At 37.3% G+C, this 23,076-nt stretch overlaps 1 protein-coding gene across 11 annotated transcripts in view; it reads left to right on the top strand.

The window, feature by feature from the left end:
* The window catches only part of TPK1 (thiamin pyrophosphokinase 1), a 338,615-nt gene that overhangs the window by 40,703 nt on the left and 274,836 nt on the right, over positions 1-23,076 (top strand). Inside the window, exon 1 of one of the 11 annotated variants that reach the window (XM_078059679.1) lies at positions 13,711-13,731. The exons of the other annotated variants lie outside the window; for them this stretch is intronic. Coding sequence (XP_077915805.1) covers positions 13,725-13,731 — 7 coding nt within the window. The 5' untranslated portion in view covers positions 13,711-13,724. Of the gene's footprint in view, positions 1-13,710; positions 13,732-23,076 lie in introns of those variants that run through there. 11 annotated transcript variants of the gene reach the window in all.

Raw genomic sequence — 23,076 nt, 5'->3', positions numbered from 1 at the left:
AGGGAGAGCTGCCACCTTTTCATGGAAATCTGAGATGTCAACTGGGAACCAGTCTAGCTCATTTGTTTGTCACAGGACACTTAATGGGCCCTTCCCACCTTGATAGTCATTGAGTTCAAGTTGAGCCATCCTCAATGGTAATATCCGGCCAGAGAGTCACAGGGCTTCTGTGGGTCAGGCAGGTAGTTTCAAAGAGAGCCCAGCAGCATGCTCATAGCTGTTCTTTTTTTTTGCTGTTTGTTTTTTAAAGGGATGCACTTGGTAACCATGGCATAGAGATGAGGAGTCAAAAACCCCAAGGCAGGTCTCTGGTTGGAGGCTGCTCCCTGCCTTTCTCGATGCTCCAGTTGGTAAAATCATTAGTCACCGAGACCTGTCACTCAGAGGTCATTTGGGCTGTGGAGCCTCCAACGTTGAGAGCATGCCATAGATCGTCAGATGATTTCCCACAAAGCCTCTTCGTTCAGGCTGATCTCATTGGCTGCTGGTTTGCAGATTAGCGGGCTCGAAGTGTCAAGGAGAATGCTCAAGTGAGGCGTGTACGGTATTGGGCCCCCCTTGTGGTGGTGGTAGAGGGAACTGAAGAGCCAGTGGATTTCCTTGACTGCCAGAGGGATTGGCCCATTTAATCCCAAGAAATGTGACTAGAGAAAGCTCTGGTGTCTTGTGAGCTACTAGTCCCCTTCGCTGGCAGAGGTGTGATAACACCACAGTCAGGACTGTTGAGAGTGAGGCTTCACTTTCTCATAACCAACGGGATCTCCTTTATATTGAAAACTTTGGATGTCAGAGGACCCTAAATCCCAACCCACCTACTCGTAGCAAATAGGCTGAGGAGTTTAGATTTCCCTAGGGGTATACTTGGAAGCCTTGTACCTGACTGCACATCGCCCTTGGGCTTCAGGTGCCTGTGGGAAGGAAATTACTGGTAATGCCCAAGACAGTGACCAAGTGGCAACAGTCTAGTGGGTTCAGTTACAGTCACAGCATTAGAATAGTCTAGAGCAACAGCTGAATTTAGTAAGTGATGGTTCCACTCTAAGCCTCCAGCTCCTATTAGCCTTTTTCATTGGCCACGTGTGGCTGTTAATTGTGTTGAGATATTGTTTCCCTTCCTGCCCCTGCTGCTTTTAAGTCCTTAACCAAGGATATGATTTTGCTTTCCCTCCTGGGACTCCTGTTTTTAAAGATTTTACCTATTTTGGGAGAGAGAGAGAACACATACGAGAGCGTGTGGGGGTGAGAGAGGCAGAGAGAGAATTTCAAGCGGACTCCACTCTGAGCATGGAGCCCAACATGAAGCTCAGTCCCACGACCCTGAGATCATGATCTGAGCTGAGATCAAGAGTCACCCAGGCGCGCTAGCCTGGGACTCTATTTTGTTTCAGTTGGTCCACTGCAGGGAAAAGGGAGTGGGAGGAATTTACATGTTTGATAGTTAATTACATGATGTTTTTCCTCATCTGGATAAATCTCCTCTAGCACTTAGGGATAGGGAAATATAAGCCTTTCACAAGTAATTCCTAGTACACATTCAGATCTGAAAGCAATAACTACAGTATATAGGAGAGCCCCCTATAAGGTCACCTACTCTGCTCCAGAGGGAGACATTCTGTTTCCCAAGTGTCTTGACTATACAAATATCCTTGAAAAGATTGTCCAAAACAAAGGCAGTCAGTGCTTCGCTTGAGGGTGGACAAAGATGTAAGCAACTTGTGGAGAATTGTCTCCTAACAGTAAATACTATTTTGACATGCTGTAGCCTTCTACTGTGCTTATGGTTTGGAGTTCTGTCTTTTATGGGAATACAATCACGTCTTTTTTATGTATTTTCAAAATTTCCAAAGTTTTGATTCAGTTGATGTTGTTGTTTCAATTTTTATACTTCAGTATTATTACCTCAAAGTGATCCTGAGAAAGGAGCTGCCAGTTTTGCTTGCTCTGATTGATACATATTCATATTTCCTTCCCTTTTGCTTTCAGGAATCCCCTGGCTTCAGATTTCCCTTTTTACTCCCTGTGTCTTAATTTTTCCCCAGTCCTTTTAATGTCTCATCATAATTCTAGTTACTCAGTAAGATTTTCTGTTGATACTTGTTCTCTTATCAAACATGACTGAACATTAATATATGGCAGTCACCTTCTATGCCCTGAGGCCATAGTAATGAACAGAAGAGGTGAGATTCCCTATCCTCGTGGTTCTTCATACTTTGGTAGACTTTGTGCTAAGTGTTCATTATTTAATCCTCACCAGCTTAATGGGAATGGCATTATCTCCCTCCCCCCACCCCCCTGAGCTCTGACATCCCATGGTGGGTTGCTCTCTTCACTTCTGACCCCTCAACCCCCCCCAACACATTCTTGCATGTGTTCTCACCTGCCGTGTTCAAGCTTACCTGAAGTGTTCATGAAGAGAAGAGGAAGAGGGTCATAAATTTCTATTAAAGTTTCTTCCCAAATTTGTATGCATATTTTCTGTGTATGAGCATTTATTTTTTTTAAGGGACATAATCCACAGTGTTCTTGAGAAATCAGTGACTCAATGACCTTATTTGGAGGACACAATCAAGTAAAAACTTTGAGTAAAAGTTACAGCTAGGTAGCTTTTCTTGGTGTAAGAGAGGTATTTTTCCCCCTTCTACTAATTAAACCAACACATTTGGTAGATCTTCATATTTTATTTAAGACAAAGTGTGACCATCTTCCTGGGATCTTACAGAAGGAATTTTGCAGTGTGCTAGTGATTCTGGGCCAGGCCAACAATATTGCATGAGGTGGCATCCACTCAGACACCACATGTTGCCTATAAACAATGAATGGTTATACATATGTGCCCTTGAGATAAAGTCATTTAAATGTTATGAGTACATGGCATTCTCTGGTTATGGTATTCTCAATGAAAACATACTAGCCATATTTAATATTCAAAAAGGAGTTCTGAGAAATTGGTAAAATTGTTCACGCTAGAGACGGGTAACGGTTGGTAGGAGATGGGAAAGAAAGACTTATTTTTCACTCTATAGTATATCATAACTTTTGACATTGATTCTAAGTGCATTAATTATTCAGTAAAAAAAATTGGAAAAATATCCCTACAATTTTGATCAATTGCAAACAACTCTAGTTTGTTTCTAGAAACTGTTGTTCTTAAGAACTTTAGTAATTTGTTCCTGTCCAAAGGAAAGGAAAACACACATATGGCTATAGAGTGGGAACTTGCCATAAGATTCAGTATTAAAGTGCCAAGAAACTTACTACATTTCAGACCTTACATTGGTCTTGGAAAATCTTGAGTATATTTACAGAATATTTAAATATCTTGCTATTTAAAATTTGTTATTCCAGATTTTTACAAGTTTGGCCCACAAAAGACAAAGCAAACAAAAAATATTCAGCAAAAGAACAATTTTTTATACCACCCAGTGGAAGAAACTAGCACTAGACCTTCTAGTTTGTGGTATTTCATGGTTTCACATTGTAACTTTGTCTTCAAAGAACAAAGCTAAATCTTATTGGTTCTAATCTCTTCACCAAAAGTAATACTACAGGTGTTCAGTATTAAACGCCAACCACTTAATGAATTTTGAACTAAAGGATGAATGAAATATAAAAGCAAACCAGTCGATTGGAAAATTTGGAACAGAGTAACTTACAAATTGAGTAAATACTTGCTTTCAAAAAAGGTGTTAGAGACACGTTACCAGATGCTAAGAAAAAACTTAATTTTTGCTTAAGGAACTAAATTTCATTTTTTTTTTTGGTAATAGTTTCCTTAAGAGGAAAACCTTGAATTGTGTTTTCTCTTAATTTTATTTGTTAATGGATTTCCTTATACCTTTTTTTCTCTTGTAAGTATTCTCTGTAATTTTTCCTTTTATTTTAGATTTCCTTAATGTATCTTTTATATCTATAATGTCTTTTTTCAGTGACTATGCTATTGTTTACTGCTTGTGTTGATTTTCATTATAATTATAATTTCTCTTTGTCCCTCCCCACTCCTCCCTCCTGCATTCCCTTTCTTCTTCCCTTCCTTCTTCCCTTCCTTCTTCCCTTCCTTCTTCCCTTTCTTCTTCCCTTCCTTCTTCCCTTCCTTCTTCCCTTCCTTCCTTCCTCTCATAATATCCTCAGATCTCTGAAGATCATTCTTAAGGAAGTTCTCCTTTGATCCCTGTGATCATCTGGAGGTGGTAGTTCTGTAATTCCTTGCTCTTCTTCTTTCATATTCTTACTTATCCTTAGGTATCTCTGAACTTTTTCATTTAGCAGTGAAAAATCATGATTGGTTTAGGCAGATGTGGATTTCCTTTATAGTTGTATGGGTTTATATATCCGTATGTATTCTTCCCTGAAGGAAATCTTCAGAAATGCAGGCCTCGTGATTAGAAATTGATACCTTCTATTTATTATTTTTTAAAGAAGATTTTATTTATTCATTTGAGAGAGATACAGAGAGCACAGGCAGGGGGAGAGGCAGAGGTAGAAGCAGACTCCCCACTGACCCAACATGGGGCTCGATCCCAGGACCTGGAGATCATGATCTGGGCCAACCAGGTGCCCCAGAAATTAATACCTTTTAGAGAACAGGAGTTGTTATTGCTAACAGTGGGGTATTAGAGCCCTGGATGTGATTCAAATACATGGGATTTTCCCCTTTTCTCTATTTCAAATAACGTAGTTTTAAATTTGAATGAATCAGTTTTATAATTTCATGCAGATATAATTTTTAATTCCAGTTAGTTTGAGAAATGGATACGAATTATTTAATTCTTTAGATCAATACTTTTGGTGAAAATTTTCAGAATAACCTTGGCCCTGAGTCCACATATGCTAATCCTAGGTTTATTTGTATACTTTAATTTATTTTATTTCTCTCACTTAACCTTATGTTAATCATCTGTCTCCTGCTAAATTCTGGTATATTTGAGAGCAGATACAATGTTTCTATCTGTAATACCTTTATGTCAAGCTCGGAAAAATGCCAACCACAAGAAAATATGGTTATATAAATAGATATGAGAAAACTGAGGCCCAGAAACGGACTTTTAAAAAGCTACAGGTACATATTGAGTTTATTATTTGTTGAATGCTGCAGGTAGAATTGTCTTCCAGACCTTATGGAGCCCATGTTCAGCTAATGGTGGTGAAATTGAACTCAAGTCCAGTATTACCTCTTGGTCTAGTTCACCTTGCTCTACCAAGAATAATGAGAAGTGTAGGAGGGTTGTAACAGGTGAATCCATTATATTGTTTGGGGTCAGAATTCATTTGTGCTTGTGAGACTTTCCTATTTGGTAGCAAAGATAGAGATTAGGTCTATGATTGGGACGCCTGGGTGGTGCAGTTAGTTAAGTGTCCTGACTCTTGGTTTTGGCTCAGGTCATGAGGTCAAGTCCCACGTCAGGCTCCAAGCTCACTGTAGAGTCTGCTTGAGACTTTCTCCCTCTCCCTCTGCCCCTTTTCCCTTCTGCCCCTTTCCCCTGCCCCCCAATAAATAAATAAATCTGTAAAAGAAAGGTTAGGTCTGTGATTTATTTTATCTTGCTTCCTGGGTCCTAATATAGATGTTTATCAGTTCCTGTTTTCCTCCTCTCCCTGGCCTGCCCCACTGTGCTGCGAAATAGGGGATAGGCCTGCACATAGTTTTTCTTTCTGTTCTCTTTAGTCTGTTTGCCATTTAGCCTGTGTGTCTCTGACTGCTCTCACATATATTCCCCCAAATTTATTCAGACTCACTTCAGCTTCCTTTATATATAGTTTTATCAAGGTCTTTTGTAGGTATTCCCCATTTTTTTCAGGCTAAAAAAAATCTGACCACAAACTTCTGTGTTTTCTTATGCTTGATTCTTGGTTTTACTACTTTTTGTTTCTCCCTCTATAAAAAGTTGTATAGAAAAATGAGGAAGTCCTCCCATGTATAACAATGCCACTATTTTAGGATTTTTTATTTTTTATATATTTTTAAAGATTTTATTATTCGACAGAGAGTGAGAGAGCACAAGCAGGGGGAGCAGCAGAGGGCGAGGAAGAAGCAGACCCCCCACGATCAGGGAGCCTGATGCGAGGCTCGATCCCAGAATCCTGGGATCATGACCCGAGCCGAAGGCAGACACTTAACCAGCCATCCAGGCGCCCCTCGGATTTTTTGCTTTTACTTTCTTCCTCATATCTAATAGGTGTTGAAGAAAAGAAATATTCAAACTAATAAAGGAAAAAATTATTCAGTGACATTCATTAAAGCACAGTAAGTATTCAAGGGAGGGGCCATGGCTGTTGCTGCAGGGACCACTTTAATGGGATCTTAGTATGACAGAGAGATTTGATGCAGCTCTGAATACAGCAGGGGTGGCTGGGAATCTGTAGATAAGGAGCGGGGTAGGGATCAATGGATGGGAAATTATTGAGAGGAAATATCAGGGGTAGGACGATTGTGGCTTAAATGATCTAAGAGGATTCTTGCCGAAGGCAGGCCAAGATGATCATCCAGGGGATGCAGGGGGATAAAAGGATCTGATCTGATCTAGAGGGTGATTAGATACTGGGAGTGTGGTGGGGCTGGTGGTGGGGGCAGTTCTGTTTAAACGGAGTCAGAATCCTTTCTTGCTAAAATTGGACAGTGTGGAAAGAACATGGAAGTCCAAAAGTCTGGTGTAGTCAAAAAAAGAGGTAGTCTGAGTTTGGTCAGTGAGAGAATCTTTGTCATAGGCAGTGTACCATTTCCATCTGGAGACTATTTTTTTTCCTTGTTTGACAACTTAAAGTTCTTTTAAGCTCAACTTCACTTTGATTTGATACTCTCTCTATTATATATATATATATATATATAATTGTGTTTGAAGAAAACCAAGTTTGACTTAGAGCTTTGTATTAGCTATGTCTTGTTCACTGCTGGTTTTAGATCCAATGTGCATTAAGATTAATTTGACCATGTATGTGATATAGTACATAAGTTAACTATAATATGAAAAATCAACAATAACCATGACAATTATAGTTACCTACAGTGAGTGCTCAATTCTCTTTGCAAGTAAAATTATTTTTTGTTTTCTTGCAAACCGTTGAGCATCTGTAGGAGCCTCTGTGCACTAAGTCACATCTTTGTGTGATATAATCCTTACGTCCCATGCATTCTTTCCAGTTGGTTTCTTTCTTTTCTTTTTTTTTTTAACTTTAAATATGCAGTCTCTCATGAAATGTTAGCAAACCCAGGGGTTCAGAAAGGATCCATTTTTCCAGTTTATCTGTTCTTTTGTTTAAAAAAAAAATGTTTTAGTACACCTTTCTATTGAAAGTTTACCTTCGATATTATTTTACCTTATTTTATTTATTTATTTGGGGGGGGAGAGAGAATACCAAGCAGACTCATGCTGAGTGCAGAGCTGACACAGGGCTCAGTCTCCTGGTGCTGAGATCATGACCAGAGCCCAAATCAAGTTGGACGCTTAACCGACTGAGCCACCCAGTGGCCCTAGATTTTTTTTTTTTTTTAAAGAAGTCCTCTACATACACAGAATTTCAAAGTAAAACACTAATTGTTCTATGTATTTTTAGTTGATATTTATTGAACTGCTACTTTTTGTATCCTTTTGTGTTAAGGCTCTTGGGAGGAAGCATAAGATTCTTTTGTTAAGAAACTTTCCTGCTTGGGGCGCCTGGGTGGCTCAGTTGGTTAAGCGACTGCCTTCGGCTCAGGTCATGATCCTGGAGTCCCTGGATCGAGTCCCACATCGGGCTCCCTGCTCAACGAAGAGCCTGCTTCTCCCTCTGACCCTCTCCCCTCTCATGTGCTTTCTCTGTCTCAAATAAATAAATAAATAAATAAATAAAAAAGAAACTTTCCTGCTTGCATGCTCTCTAGCTGTTTCTGGTTTTCGATGAATTCTAAAGAGACTTACTTTTCTGTCCCATTTTAACATTCCTAACATTGGAATGGCATCTTGCAGTCACTGTCAGCCAAGTGACAGTCATGACCTAGTTGTATGAAAAATTATTCTGGGAAACATTCTGGTAAGCTCTGGCTTAGATTTGACAAAATAGATATTACTTTAAAAATCAATACATTCATTATATATAATTGGGAAACAAAAAAACTTTTTTTTTTTTTTTAATTAAGTAATCTCTTTGCCCAATGTGGGGCTTGAAGTAATGACCCCGAGATCAAGCATTGCATTCTCTCCCAAATGAGCCAACCAGGCATTCCTGGGAAACAATTATAAAAGACTGATAGAAGGAAGAATAGTAGTATAATATAAAAAAGAAACTTGACTTACATTAGTATTCAGGAAAATTTCAGACATTCAAACAACAGGACTTTCAAATGCTGAAATCTCCACCAAAATTGTCCTTCATCCTTGAGATTCCCTTAATTTTTCTCGTCTGTTGTCTGCTGCTTTGAAAGTTCTTAGGCAGCCTCTTACCCCGCTGGAAACTCAGTGGTTGTTGATGGGTTACTGAGAATCTTCCACTTAGCCTTTCCTGAGTTGTTTTGTTTTGTTTTTTTCCTAAATCAAACTCTGGGCTTCAGACCACTTGGGATATGTATGAAGTGTAGTCACAAGTAGGAAATCAACATAGGTATGGAAGGGGCAGCTTAGAGGTTAACCACTGTGGTTTTGGTGTGAAAGGCAGGCCTTATTCTGCCATTTGGCAAGTTACTTTCTTTTTCAACTCTTAGTTTTTCCTTTGACAAAATAGGAAAAGTAATAGAATTTTCCCCATAATTTGCAGGGATTAAGTGGTACATATGCAATATTTTGATTTTTCAACTTGTGTTTTCCTTTTTATTCTGTAGTCAGTGAATACTTATGAAGTATGTCCTCTGTGCCAGGTACTATGGATATAGCAATGAACAATTAGAAATTCATGTCCTCCTAGAGCTCCTTTGCTAGTTGGGGAGAATCTCTAGTACTTGAAACATAGTAAGGATTCAGTAAATATTACCTTATTGCAGGAGAAGTTATTGTATAACAGTCTGTGTAACAGTGTAACTTGCTATATAATAAAATAATAGCACCTTATTATTCTTTTGAGGCTGAAATCCCTGGGGAAATGAGAGCTCTAATTATCTCCTCATACAGCCCTGCCTTATGGCTCCTGCCGTATCAGTGCTCAAAGGGAGGAACTGCGAAGGGTTCCAGATGACAGTTTGCTGGGTTGGCACCTATTATTCAGATGCTGATGGGATAAATTCTTGGGCTTTTATGTACTTGGGAGCAGATTTAACCTGTCTTTAGATTTCATTCATAATCTTACTCACATTCTTTTTAGCTTTTTGAGCAGTCTGTAATTTTAGAAGCCCTACCTGCTGAATCACAATGGTGAAGAACATGAGTTGATTAGCAAAAATAATGTTAAAAGCTATTTCATTTTAATTTTAGTGTGTCAAGTCTAAAGAAGACATTCACAGGCTTACAGCTATCTGGAACATCTTGACATTGCTCCAAGCAGTAAGGCCAATAATAGCCATATCAGAATGGAGCTTTTTAAAAATATCAATTATTTGAGTCTTCAGAATCTTCAACTGAAATTAATGGTGAGGGGAAGGTGGTGATCATTACTTAAAATGGCCTAAAATATATTTTACTATGTGGCTACTACCTCTGTCTCTGAGTTTTTCTATGGCTATTACCTTTGTTAAAAGATAAACTGAGGCACATTAACATTTTCAAAAGTTAATTGAAGCAAATATCTCCTTGAATCGGGCAGCCACAAACTGAAGTAGTTAGCAGTGTTCAGCTGCCAGGAGCTAGGGGCGAAGCTTTTAGAGGGCAGCCATGGAAGCAAGGCAAGGACATTATTTGATTTGCCTTACATAGGAAAGCCTGGTTAGGTGTTTATGATTAGTTGTTCTTAACATTTACTCAGATGCCAGTGCATTTACAATCGAGTCTGGCTTAGGTTCCCATTCCCTTACAGAGGCTACCAAGGCATTAGAGCCTCCCCAGTCTAATGACCTTCTTAAACTCCTCTTTTCCCCATTCGTAGTATTGCTGATTTTTTGTGTGTGTTTGACCCTTTTTGCATATGGTATTTTCTCTGCGTGGAATGCCATACCTCTTCCACCTGGGCGCTGTTGCTTACCCTTCCTGAGTGCTAGAACAAGTTTTCTGTGACTAATACCCCTGCCTCAGGGCAGGGAGGGGTTAAGATTCCCCTTAAATGTGGGATCTCATTGTACTTGGCAAGTTGGTTTGTTTTATTTAATCAGTTGTTCTTCACGTTGTTTATTTTGAGACTTAATTTCTTCATTCAATGCAAAACATTAATAACCATCTTAATATGCTCAGCCCCTTATGGCATCACAGGGAAAAATGGCTTTTAAATATAAAGATTAGTTTCTGTTAGAAAAGCAGAGAATATTATGATCGTTGCTGGTTAATACCTAGTATGTTTTATTCTGGCATCTTAATTCCACAAACTTTAATTGATTTATTTAGAAGCCTTATTACATTCACAACTATTCATGATACTGGTATAAAGAAATAGCAAGACTAGCTTAAATGCTGGTTTTGATTGCATTGGTGATGTCATTAAGATAAATTGTTTTATTGACAATTAAAGAAGGAAAAAAATGCCAGTTAAACTCTGACACAGTGCTAAGATACCACCGATTCTACAATACATTCTGTTGCCTCCTAAAATGAATTTTAGAGATGTTAAAATGTGCAAAATGTTTATTTTAAAATCAGTGAAATAAGGTAATGCCATCTATACATTCTAAGAAAGATTTAAGACCTTTGTCAAGGAACAAAATGAGAGATTGGTTTCCATTTACTTTCCTTTCCTTCATTTGCCTTTTGATAGATGCGTGCAAGTGAGCAGAGAGGTCCACAAATGCCAGATAGCCGGGAGATGGGGGTGTCAGCCTCAAAATGAGAACAGTGAGAGGCAAATGAGGGTTTATTTGGGATTGGAGAATTGCAATTCAGGGAGCACAGAATCAGGTAGATACCCATCCTGTGTTCCTGCTTTAGAGTGAAAGCAAGAGGTTTTTTTGAGGGAAAGGAAGGGGGAGCAATTACATGAAATTAGAGAAGTTTTCTGTGGGTGTTGTAACAAGCTAAGCTGCTCGGGGTTGTGTTGAGTGGCTGCTGATTTTATCTTCACAAAGTCCTTAACCATCAGTCTTGCGATTATGTGTCTGTTTTGCTGACTTCTCAAACCGTTGTCATTTTGCCCATTCCACAGGTTTTGGCCCAGTTCAAACAAAGGCGGGTAAGGTGGTTTCTCTCCAGTGGCCACTCCATTTGAGAATGGCTCTAGTCATGTCAGTTTTTCACAGAGGACTAGATGAAGGATCTGAGAACCCACCAGATTATATAATCTGCTTTTGTAATGCTAAACATAACCTACAAATAAGAGAATTAAAAGTGGATAATTGATTAGTCATATTTCTCATTAAAATTATGGATAAGTGACTCATCATGTTTGACCAACTTTGTATTATAGGACATTTTATGGGAAATAGCACAGGCTCCTCTCTATAGCAATTTGGAACTAAAAATAACATTGGATGCATATTGAGGTATTAGTTGACTTCAGAACCTCACATGAGGGGCGCCTGGGTGGTTCAGTCGGTTAAGCGTCTCTTGATTTCAGCTCAGGTCATGATCTCAGGGTTGGGAGATCAAGCCCTACACGGGGCTCCATGCTCAGCACAGAATCTGCTTGAGATTCTCTCCCTCTAAACTTCCATTTAATTGCTTTATTTATTTTTTAAGATTTTATTTGAGAGAGAGAGAGCGCAAGCGTGCGCACACAAGCTGGGGGGAGGGAGAGGGAGAAGCAGACGCCCCACTGAGCAGGGAGCCCGACGTGGGGCTTGATCCCAGGACCCTGGGATCATGACCTGAGCCAAGGGCAGTCGCTTAACTGACTGAGCCACCCAGGCGCCCCGTTTAATTGCTTTAAATTAAAAAAAAAAAAATGTGTAAATAATCAGAAGGTCAGAAACCTATGTTTCAAACCCCAGATTAATTTATGTTTGTGTCCTTATTTATACTACTGCTCCTTTCTTATTTAGCTAGGCCAAATTCACTTTGCCCATCTTTCTCTGAGCATTCAGGGCAAGCAGTGGCCTTTTCTTTTCCCACAGGGAGCCTTGGGCCCCATCTCTCACTTCCTATTTACAGATCACCTCCTCGGAGTCTAGATATTCTGTAGTTACCTACCCTCTCCTTTTCTACTTCGCTGATTTATTTTTCTCCTTAGTGTTCACTATTGTCTAACGTCCTATGTATTTTACTTATTTTGTATTTTTTCTGTCTTCTTGCGAGGAGCGTAAACTCCCTGAGGCAGGATTTTCATTGCTGTATCCCTTAAACCTAGAACAGTTCTAGGCATGTAGAAAGTGTTTAGTAATACTTGGTGAATAAATAACCACAAATGCCACTGTAGTTTTATTTTTCTTGTATAAGAGAGGTTGAATTACAAAGTGGTGTGTGTTATGATAAATTGTTTTCTGTATAGATCACGGATAGTTCTGCTTTAAAATTTAAATCATTGATTGGATAAAACAGTGAAAGATTCCAGATATACTACAAAAGTTAGTCACTGGGATTAGGTGTCACAACTGAATGCAGTCAGTAGAGATTTTTCTGGCAAGTAACACCCCCCCCCACCTTTGGTACAGATCACTTTGTATTTACTTAAACATTTCCTTCTGTGTCTCTGTATGATAGAGGAATTATTAAACTCATGAGTATTAAAATATCTTCCAGGTTAAATGTAAGACAGTCAAACTTTTTCTACTAGATGTTTAAAATTAAAATGATTATTAAATTTTACTTATTTACAGTTGAGAAATAGGGAACTTTACATTTTTTTTTTCCTATTTGAAAGGTTGTATTCATGCTGAGACTCAGATGAAGTAATACGAAGCTGTTGATGACTGCAGTTCATTGAGTTTATATAAAGCTGACTCGACATACTTTGTCTTTTAAGGTTACCAGAAATCTAGGGATTCAAAGCATCATTCTTTTTCAAGAGCAGTGATTGCAAGAGAGGGTCTCCAGCTGCTTACTAAATACACAGGAAATTTGCAAGGCACTTGTTAGGTTGTAAATGGCCAGGGCCATTTGCAGCATGGAAATTGGCAAGTGCTAGAAATCAGGGTTTCATCCTCCTTTAGCTATCTGGGCTAGTAGTTCACAGTGTAAGTTTGCTAATGTATATCAACTTATAATGTCACTGGTATTCCCTTCGATTCTGATAGACTTTTTTAAAGTCCTAGAAAGAAGAAAAGTTACAACCAGGTTCATGGACATTGCTCAGGATATTAAAACCATTCTTCTTATGTGTTCTGGCAGGGCCGGGGGGAAGGTACATTTCCTCCCTTTGGCCCACATCATTCCCAGATAAATGTGTGGGTGGAGCAGTTGTGGTGGGGTGTAGTTTACATGGAACCTTCTTGGCATTGGAAGCTTGACTATAAACGTTACTAATTATTAACTGGCATGTAACTCTTTGGAGATTTGAGCACCAATGTCTTATTTTATAATGAATGCCAAAGAAATAGAAATCAGTTTGTAGCTGATTTAGGACTGGAACATAGGGTTCATTAAATGAGGGACACCTATATTGAGCCTCTCATGGTTTGTTCCTCACATTAAAAAAACAATTCTAAGACTTCTGTTTCTGTTCATACAGGTTCTGATGTTATTAGAAGCAATTTTATAAGACCTAGGAAGTCTTAAAGATTAACTGGAAAGTTAGAACACTCTAAAATTATGATGGGTAAGTTTGTGAGCATGTGTGCATGTGTTGAGTTCTGGGGGTAACTCTTTAGTGATACAGGAAACAACACAATGAGTGGTTTTTTAAGTTCATATTATAGAACACTTATTTCGAGACTTATTTGTGCCAGGGTCTATGCTCAATTTTGAAAATAAAAGGGATAAGTAAATTTTTTTCTTCATGCCTAAAGTATATAACCTGTTACTGAAAGAGAAATGTGTAACTATTAGTAAAAAGAATTAAATACTACGGTTTATAGATGAGATTAGTGGGGAAAAGAGAGCAAGAGGTAGGGAGAAGGAGTAAAATATTTTCTCTAAGTTTTGAAAAATAAGTAGGTCTTTTCCAGAGTAGACAGCTATGTTTGAGTATTTATTTTGTTCAGACACCATACTACGCTCTTCATATATATATATATATATATATATATATTTTTTTTTTTTTTTTTTTTTTCACTGAATCTCCCATTATTATAGCCCACACTTTATGGACTCAGACATGTTAAATTTCTTAAATATCTCAAAGTCACACAGGTAAAAAATGACAAAACTGGGATTTGAACTATGTCTGTGGGATTCTAAAGTTGATGTTCTTAACCACTGTGTTATTCTGAAGAGCATTTAAGGCAAAAGGAGAACCACGAACAAAGACATGAGATCTATGAAGGTGCCTGGCATGTCCACAGAATAGGGAACCAGTCTGGACCAGGCCAGGAGACTAGAACCCACGAGGAGTTGAGATGGTAACTGGAAAACCTAGGGCCTGACACAGCCCCTGCCAAAACGGGATATGCTCTGCAGTCGCTCACATATTTGGTCAATGTTACTGAACACCTCTGTGTGCCAGGCATTTTGCTTGGTGCAGGATATATGGAAATGAGCACAGAGCCTGGCCTTCAAAACCTGAGCCTAGTAATGATACCAGTATTTTTGGTTAACTTCTTTCTTTTCTTTTCTTTTTTTTCTTTTAAGATTTATTTATTTATTTGAAAGAGAGAGAGAGTCCTAAGCAGACTCCGTGCTGAGCATGGAGCCCGACACGGGCCCAATCTCATGACCCTGAGATCACACTTGAGCCAAAACCAAGAGTTGGACAGTTGGACGCTTAAGCGACCGTGCCACCCAGGCGTCCCTCGGTTATGATTTCTTGCTTTGCACACTGACCTAGAAAATTTTTCTTCACTTGATCTTTAGATAAATTTCTTCAGTTTTATATTAGTTTTATAGTTTCATAACTATGTAAGTTTCATAACTATAAGTATATATATATATCATATATAGATGTATATACCATGTATAGTTAGATACCATAAAATGGTATAGTTATCCCATAAAATTACTGTGTATATGGTATACACTCTTCTAGAATTAATTTAACCATACGGTGTGAGGCAGGACATTGATTACCATCTGTATCTTCAATTTTCATCTAAGTGGGAAACCCCTTTGTTTTCCCTGTTGAACCACTAGGTTGTTCTAATTTAAGTGCTGCAGCTCTTTACTTAAAAAGTGGATTGTGCATGCTGTTAAAATCCTTTATAAAGTTTGGTAAACAAATACTAAATGAATTTGTGAATAAATGAATCAAAATGCAAAGATTGCTTTCTTCTAACTAGCATGTGGTTGGTGCTACACCCCACCTGCCTTTGTCAACTTCTTTTCTAATAGAACAGAACTATCATTTTGAGGTGTATCCCAGCCTGTTTTCAGTTTCTAATCTGATTTAATCTGCTAGTTTTGCTCACAAATTCCCCCTCCCAACCTCTTCCTTAAAGAGCTTTTGAATGGAGTGCAGAGTTGGTCTCAGCATTTATATGATATAAAGGCAAATACAGAAAAAGTTAATGATTTCTCTCTCCCCTTTTGATTCTCATTCTCCTAAGATAATTGGTTTTTAGCTTATTACACCTTTTTCTATGTTCATTTCTGGCAAATGTCAACCTTAAAAATAAAATAGCCAGTTACTTTACCAGCAAAATGAGTTTATCAGGGAATGGCAGAGAAATTGCAATTGGGGACAAGTAAACTATGGTGAACTATGGGCAAGTCTGAAGAGACAAAGGCAAGGTCAGCTTTTACTAGGTTTAAGGAGAAAATTGGGGAGAGTTACTTTGAATGGAATTTCACTGGAGAAGAGCAAGAGTTCGAAGTTTTGGTTTCTCGCTGGCTGCAGGAGGTGGTTAGTGCCTTGTTGCTGGGGCAGGGAGGGATCTTCCCTTCTTTTTCTAAAAGGCAGGAAATAAAATTCCTGTGTGAAAAGTGCCCTCCCTTGTCAAAATAATTCTTAACCTTCCGTCTTTCTGCTGGAATTGCAGGCCGAGTGTGAGAGAGGAGCGGGGGCGGGCACCGCGAGCACACGTGCGCTAGAGCGCCCCTGCAGAGCTCCCCACTCCGTTTTCAATGAGGTTTCCTTTACTGGTTTTGTGTAACTATTGAAGAGAAAAGTTCTTTGTGAGAACAGTAGGAAAATACTAACAGAATTAGGACTTGGGTGTATTCTTAAATGTAACACTGATACATAAAAATCTTACCCCAAGCTTTGAAGAACAAGTATTTCCCGAGTTTTCTATGACATATTTCAGTGCTGGGGGAAAAAAAACCCTACGTTCTGTTCTATAAAGTAGAGTGAGTTGCATCTTTATTTGCGGTCCTGAGAATCTGGTTGTAAGTCACCTTCCCCAGCTTCTTAACAAGCACTTAAAAACACTCAGTTTAAATAGTGTAATTTACTTGTTAGTTTGGGGAGGAAAGATTGCTAGATAGTCCACAAATAATCTCCTTTTCATTTTTACTCTAAAACTCAAATAATGCACTATTTTAGTAATTCTGTTCTATTCCAGTGTGGTCAATGATTGTTGGCCAACATCTTTTGGGGAGGGGGATTTTGCCTGGCATGTTCTTTTCTTTCCATTGGTTAAAATTTTATTTCCCTTTTTAAAAATCCTATATAAGCACAAGGTGCTAGATTTATAAGACATAAAAGATTAACAGATAAAATTAATGTTCCCTTCTATTTTTGTGTTCTAACACCTTTCCTCTTTGATAGATATGCTTGGCATTTGCCAAAATATACGTATATATTTTCTTAATAAAATGTTCACACAAATGGTTGTATAATGTATTCATTTAGCACCTTTTTCTACTTTTATCTTGGAGATTGGTATTGAAGGATATAGAGCTGTCCTACTCTGTGGGACACAGCATAAATCTATGCTAATGCATTGTTTCTCTTCTTTCTCTATTAAAAACAAAAGCAAACCTTTAGATAGCTTTGCTTATAGATTCTTTTGTGTATATATCATTTCTATGAAAAAGAGAAAAGCCAGGAGTTGAGAAATCTGACCTGTTTACTTTACTTGGACCTGCGTAAAGGCCACTGAAGTGTTAGTTGTTAGCATGTGAGAATGTTTACCCTTGTCCTAGTGCAGGTCATTTGTTGTCAAAGCTCTGCCTACTGATAGAAGTTCCTCTTGAATTCTTTAAAAGCCCACAGTGTTCATGAGCTAAAAGTGTTTATTTATCTTGAGTTTAGTAAGATTTCTTCCACTGTGGTTTTGCCTCCTGATATGATGGACTGTGTGTGTGTCATCAGAATTATTTCATGGTACATGATTCTCTGGAATTAAAATCTGTGTATTTCTTTTTATTTATTTTATTAAAGAGTGAACAAAAAGACTTATTCAGAAGTGCTTTGATGACCTGATTGTGTGCTATGTAATCAGTGTCCATTTGAGAAGGACATTGACTCCGTGCCTAGGAAACTCTGGAACTCCAAATAAGCGTCACTTGTTTTCTCTGCAACTAGAGGCCTCAGAGAATATCAGACTGTGGTTTGAATATATCCCAATTTAGCTTAATTTGGACTTATTTTGATTATAAATATTGGTATTCCTTTGAGTCAAAAATCCTGTGTAAGGAATATTAAAAGTTCTCTATACTGTCATTATTTATAATATTGCTACATATGAAGCCCCCCGCCCCAACCTCCAGGTAGTTCTCATGGTACCTAATCAAGCCCAAAGAGAAAATCTAGAGAAGGTATTAAGAAAGGGAGTATTTATTGGCATGTTGAACCTTGTTGGCCTTCACTGATGGCCAGTTAAAGGGATTCTGTGCTTTTTGAGGTAATCAGAAATAGTTGAGGTTGCAGGAGTAGCCTAGGGATAAAAGGTAGGCCTTCTGTTTTAGAAGCATGTGCCAAACTTAAATGGATTCTGCCTTCAGAAAATGTTATGAACTGACTTTTCAGGTGTGAGTACTGTTGTGAACCTAGCTGTCAACATGTCAAAACCAATGTGAGGGACTATAATTTTTTAGTATTTCATGATGAACCCTTAAGGTTATGACACTACATCTACAGTTTGCTAGGCAGTGATTGATTTATTGATTGACGGGGAAACATAGTTTATTGTAGCCCAGGTCAGCAGGGCAAAGGGCCGTTGATGGAGCAGCTTTGAATTCTGTCAGCAACTTGAAAGGTGTCAGTGTTCCAACATGAATTCAGCTTTCTTCATTTGGGTTATAGTGAGAATGTTTTTTGGGAACAAGTATAGTTAGGCTAACCTTTGCAAAAGTGGGGGAAAAAAAATATTTCTTGGTGTGGCCTTTTCTTTTATGTCCAGAAAGACTTAAAGATTTTTAGACTTCCCTTTCCTATTCCCCCTACTTACACAACAGAAGCTTACTGGGTGTAAAATGCATTTCTGGCATAGTGGATTCCTGTGAAAATTTATCAGGAGCATTTTGTTTTTAGGGACAGTTTTTGTCTATGAGGAGCATCAAACTTGGACAGAACCATTATGGTTCCATTGTGGGAGGCCATGCTCTTCATAGAAACTGATTTAAACCTTTCAGAATCTAAATATACTTTTAACCTGAAGGTTGAAAGATAATAACTAGATATAGAACAAGGTTTGTAGGCCTCTCTGGTGTAATATGTGGATTTTTTAATTCCCTAAATAGGTACTAGATAGAAACCTCCATTTAACTTGAAAAGCCTTAATCTCATAAAAAATATTTCCAAACTATTTAGTTGCACTTCTGCAGAGTATTTCCAGTTTCTTTAGATTTTTCTTAATTTATAATTATCAAGATACCATTTACTCAACATAGTATTGGAAGTGCTAGCCAGAGCAATTAGGCAAGAAAAATATATAAAAGGCATCCAAATTGGAGAGGCAGCTGTCAAACTGTCACAATTTCCAAATGACATATTATGTATATAAAAGTCTAAAGACTCCATCAAAAAACTGTTAGAACTAATAAATTCAGTAAAGTTGTAGGATGCAAAATCAATACACAAAAATCTGTTTTTCCCCCTAATAATGAACTATCAGAGACATTAAGGAAACCATTCCATTTACAGTTGCATCAAGAGGAATAAAAAGCCTAGGAATAAATTTAACCAAGGAGGTAAAAGACATGTGCACTGAAAACTATAGTACTGTGATGAAAGTGGAGAAGACACAAATGAATGGAAAGAAATTCCATGCTCATGGATTAGAAGAATTAATATTAAAATTCCTATTCTATCCAGGGGAACATATAGATTTAATGCAATCCCTATCAAAATTCCAATGCCATTTTTCACAGAAATAGAACGAACAAACCAAAACTTGTATGGAACCATGAAAGACCCTCAAGAGTGAAAGTAATCTTAAGAAAAAGCTCAAGGCATCACATTCCCTGATTTCAAATTATATTAGAAAGCTGTAGTAATCAAAATGATATGGTATTAGCATAAAAACAGACAAAAGGGTCAGTGGAAAGAATAAGGAGCCCAGAAATAAACCCATGCTTATGTAGTCAATTAATTCATGACAAAGAAGCCATGAATATAAAATGGGGGAAGGACAGTCTCTTCAATAAATAATGTTGGGAAAACTGGACAGCCACATGCAAAAGAATAAAAAGGGACCACTATCTTATATCATATACAAAAAATAAACTCAAAACGGATTAGACTTAAATGTAAGACCTGAAACCATAAAACTCCTGAAGAAAACATAGGCAGTAAGCTCCTTGACATTGGTCTTGGTGATGATTTTTTTGAATCTGAAAGCAAAGCATTAGTTGGGACATCAAACTAAAAAGCTGTACAGTGAAGGATAGCATCACCAAAATGAAAAGACAACCTACTGAATGGGAGAAAACAATTGCAAATCTATGGAGAACAGGGAACCCTTATGTACTGTTGGTGGCAATATAAATTGGTGCAGCCACTATTGAAAACAGTATGGAGGTTCCTTGCAAAATTAAGAATAGAATTACCAGATGACCTAGCAATCCAATTTCTGGGTATTTATTCAAAAACAAAAATACTAATTCAGAAAAACATAAACACCTCCACATTGTTGCAGCATTATTTATAATACCCAAGATATGGAAGTAACCTAAGTGTCTATTGATGGATGAATTGATAAAGAATTATGGTGTATATATTTACATATATGTATATATATACACACACACAATGAAATAACTGTATTTAGCTGTTGAATTTTAGAATAGAAGGTCACTGATGACTGAGACAATAGTTATTTCCAGGAGGTGGTGGGTTGAAAACTTCATTGAAGTGAGTTTTGCTGAAGACTGAAACAAAGAGATGGGGTAGAAGTGAAGGTAGATGGCAGAAAGACCATCTAACTTATTCCTTAAACCAGGGCCCTTTGCTCATGGAAGGGGGCACAATTTATTATTATTCTAGTGCAACTGGGGCATATTGACTGGTCACTCTTGGTGGGTAGAGCAAGGAATTTCTCAGGGAAGTATCTGTTTATGTCTACTCCTTACTTTCTCTGAAGCAGTTTCTTATATATGACTTACCAATGCTTAGTTCATTGCTAATTTGATGATTTTAATATACTGGTATGAAATATTTGTTCAGAGCTTTTTAACAGTTCTGCTTTTTCCACATGCAATTTATTTCCTCAAAGAATGAATTGACTTGACAGTTTTGATTTCCCTGTGCACACTTGGAAAAAAAATCTTGCTCTTAAATATAGAAGTTTGTACAATATAAAAATAAAATTCAGTACCCTAGAGTTTTTATTGTTTAACTGAAATACTTTTAGGGATGAGATTTGTAATAGTGGTCCTGGGTCCTCTGACAACATAGCTGTTACATTTAATGACTGGCATATGTTTTGTCTAATACTCAATTTTACCTGATTTCCAGTAAATTTTTTTAAACAGAGATCTATCATTAAACACTTGATAACTTGCTAATGCATTTCAGTAATTTTTTTCTATTGCAAATTGTGTTTTATGTCAATGTATTTTCATTTAGAGTGCTGGTCTTCAATTCTTTTTTGATCTCATACCATATTGGTTAAAGAAAAACCCAATTTATATTAATAAAGTTACAAGTAATCATTGTGATACATAAAAATTTTAGAAAACAGCAATTAAAAATATTATAAATACGAAATAAACAGTATTTAAAAATAATGATGCTATTCGGGGCTGTCATTTGAGTGTCCGACTGTTGATCTCAGCTCAGGTCTTGATCTTAGGGTCATGAGTTAAATCCCATATTGGCCTAGCATGCAGCTTACTTAAAAAAAAAATGATGCTATTAATTATGGCTTTCTACTACCATTAGTTAATATCTCAAGGCACCATACAAGTGGTTCTCAACTTTGATTACCTATTAGACTCTCTTATGGTGGTTTTGAAAAAATCATGATATCATGCACAGGCCCAACTGCCAGCATGTTGAATCAGAATTTCTAGGGAAGGAGATTGGTTTTTTTAAAAAATCTGTGATGCTGATATACAATGAAGTTGATATCTACTACTTTATATACTTAAGGGTAGATTTATTCATTTGTGGTAATTGATGTAAATCCACAGTTTATATCTTACTATCATCCTTTTTTCCTTCTCTCCTTTCTTCCTTTTCCTATCATTCTTTCCCTCTTTCCCCTTTTTCCTCCCTCCCTCCATCCACCAGGGCCTTCTCAGAACTGGTAAGATTGTATCTGAAGCTTAAGAGCTAGTTTTAGGGGGTAAGAATGATTAATTCTGTCGTCTTTACATACAATTATGCTTTTGCAGAATTTGTATTGTCTTCAGTATGTGTTGAAGAATATTTTTAAGCTACTCAGCCATTTGTGAAGATTAGTTCATGTAAAAATGTGTCATTTTACTTTACTGGGCACAGGTAAACTGCATCATTCATAATATATTGAGAGAGCAGTGAGTAAGAGTGCACTGCTTATGCCTTTGTGTGGAGCTAACACTTCTTCCTTAGGAAATCTTATTTATAATAGATAACTCATGATCATCTACTGCAAGGACAAGTGAAGTACTAGTGCTCCTCTACATGTTAAATATCATTAAGTCTTAGTTTCTTTTTCAATGAAAAAAAGAAAAAAAAAAAAACATAAACCTTTTACCAACTGAGCTGTAAGACTACATTTTTGAAATAATTGATTTAGAGATGTGAATAGGATCTACATCTTTATGTATATTAACAGATCCAAAGTGAGAAATAGCAATATGATAAAGAGTTGGGGGATTTAGTACCCCACTTATATCAATGGATAGATCAGAGAGAAAATCAATAAGGAAACATTGGCTTTGAAGGACATGTTAGTTGTACTTATATGTATAGAATGTTTTATGGAAAAGAAACGGAATACACATTTTCCTCAAATGTACATGGAACATTTTCCAAGATAAATCATGTTAGGTCACAAAACAAGTTTTAAGAAATTTAAAATGATTGAAATTATATCAAGTTGCTTTTCTGACCACAATGGTGTCAAACTAGAAATTACATGAAGAAAACTGAAAAATTCACAATGCATAGAGATTAAGTAACATGCTACTGAACAATGAGCCAAAGAAGAAATCAAAAGAGAAACACCTTGAGATATATGAAAATGGAAATGTAACCTAACAAAATTTATGGGATGCAGGAAAAGCAGTTCAAAGAGGGAAGTTCATAATGATGAATGCCTACCTTAAGAAACAAAGTCTCAAGCAACCTAACTACATCTCAAAAAACTAGAAAAAGAAGAAAAAGTGAAGCCCAAGGTTAGTAGAAGGAAGGAATTAACTAAGACTAGAACAGAAATAAATGAAATAGAGACTAAAAAAGACAACAGAAAAGATCAATGAAAGAGCTCATTCTTTGAGAAGATAAACAATTGATAAGCCTTTAGATAGACTCACCAAGAAAAAAAAGAGGACTCAAATAAAATCAGAAATGAAAGATGTTACAGCTGGTACCACAAATACAGAGGATAAGAGACTACTGTGAACAACTATATGCCAACAAACTGGACAGCCTAAAAGAAATAGGTCAATTCCTAGAAACATAAAATCTACCAAGACTGAA

The sequence above is a fragment of the Halichoerus grypus genome, chromosome 12 (assembly GCF_964656455.1).
Source record: "Halichoerus grypus chromosome 12, mHalGry1.hap1.1, whole genome shotgun sequence".
In the NCBI taxonomy this organism is placed as follows: Eukaryota; Metazoa; Chordata; class Mammalia; order Carnivora; family Phocidae; genus Halichoerus; species Halichoerus grypus.
This window is presented reverse-complemented; position numbering and strand designations above follow the sequence as displayed.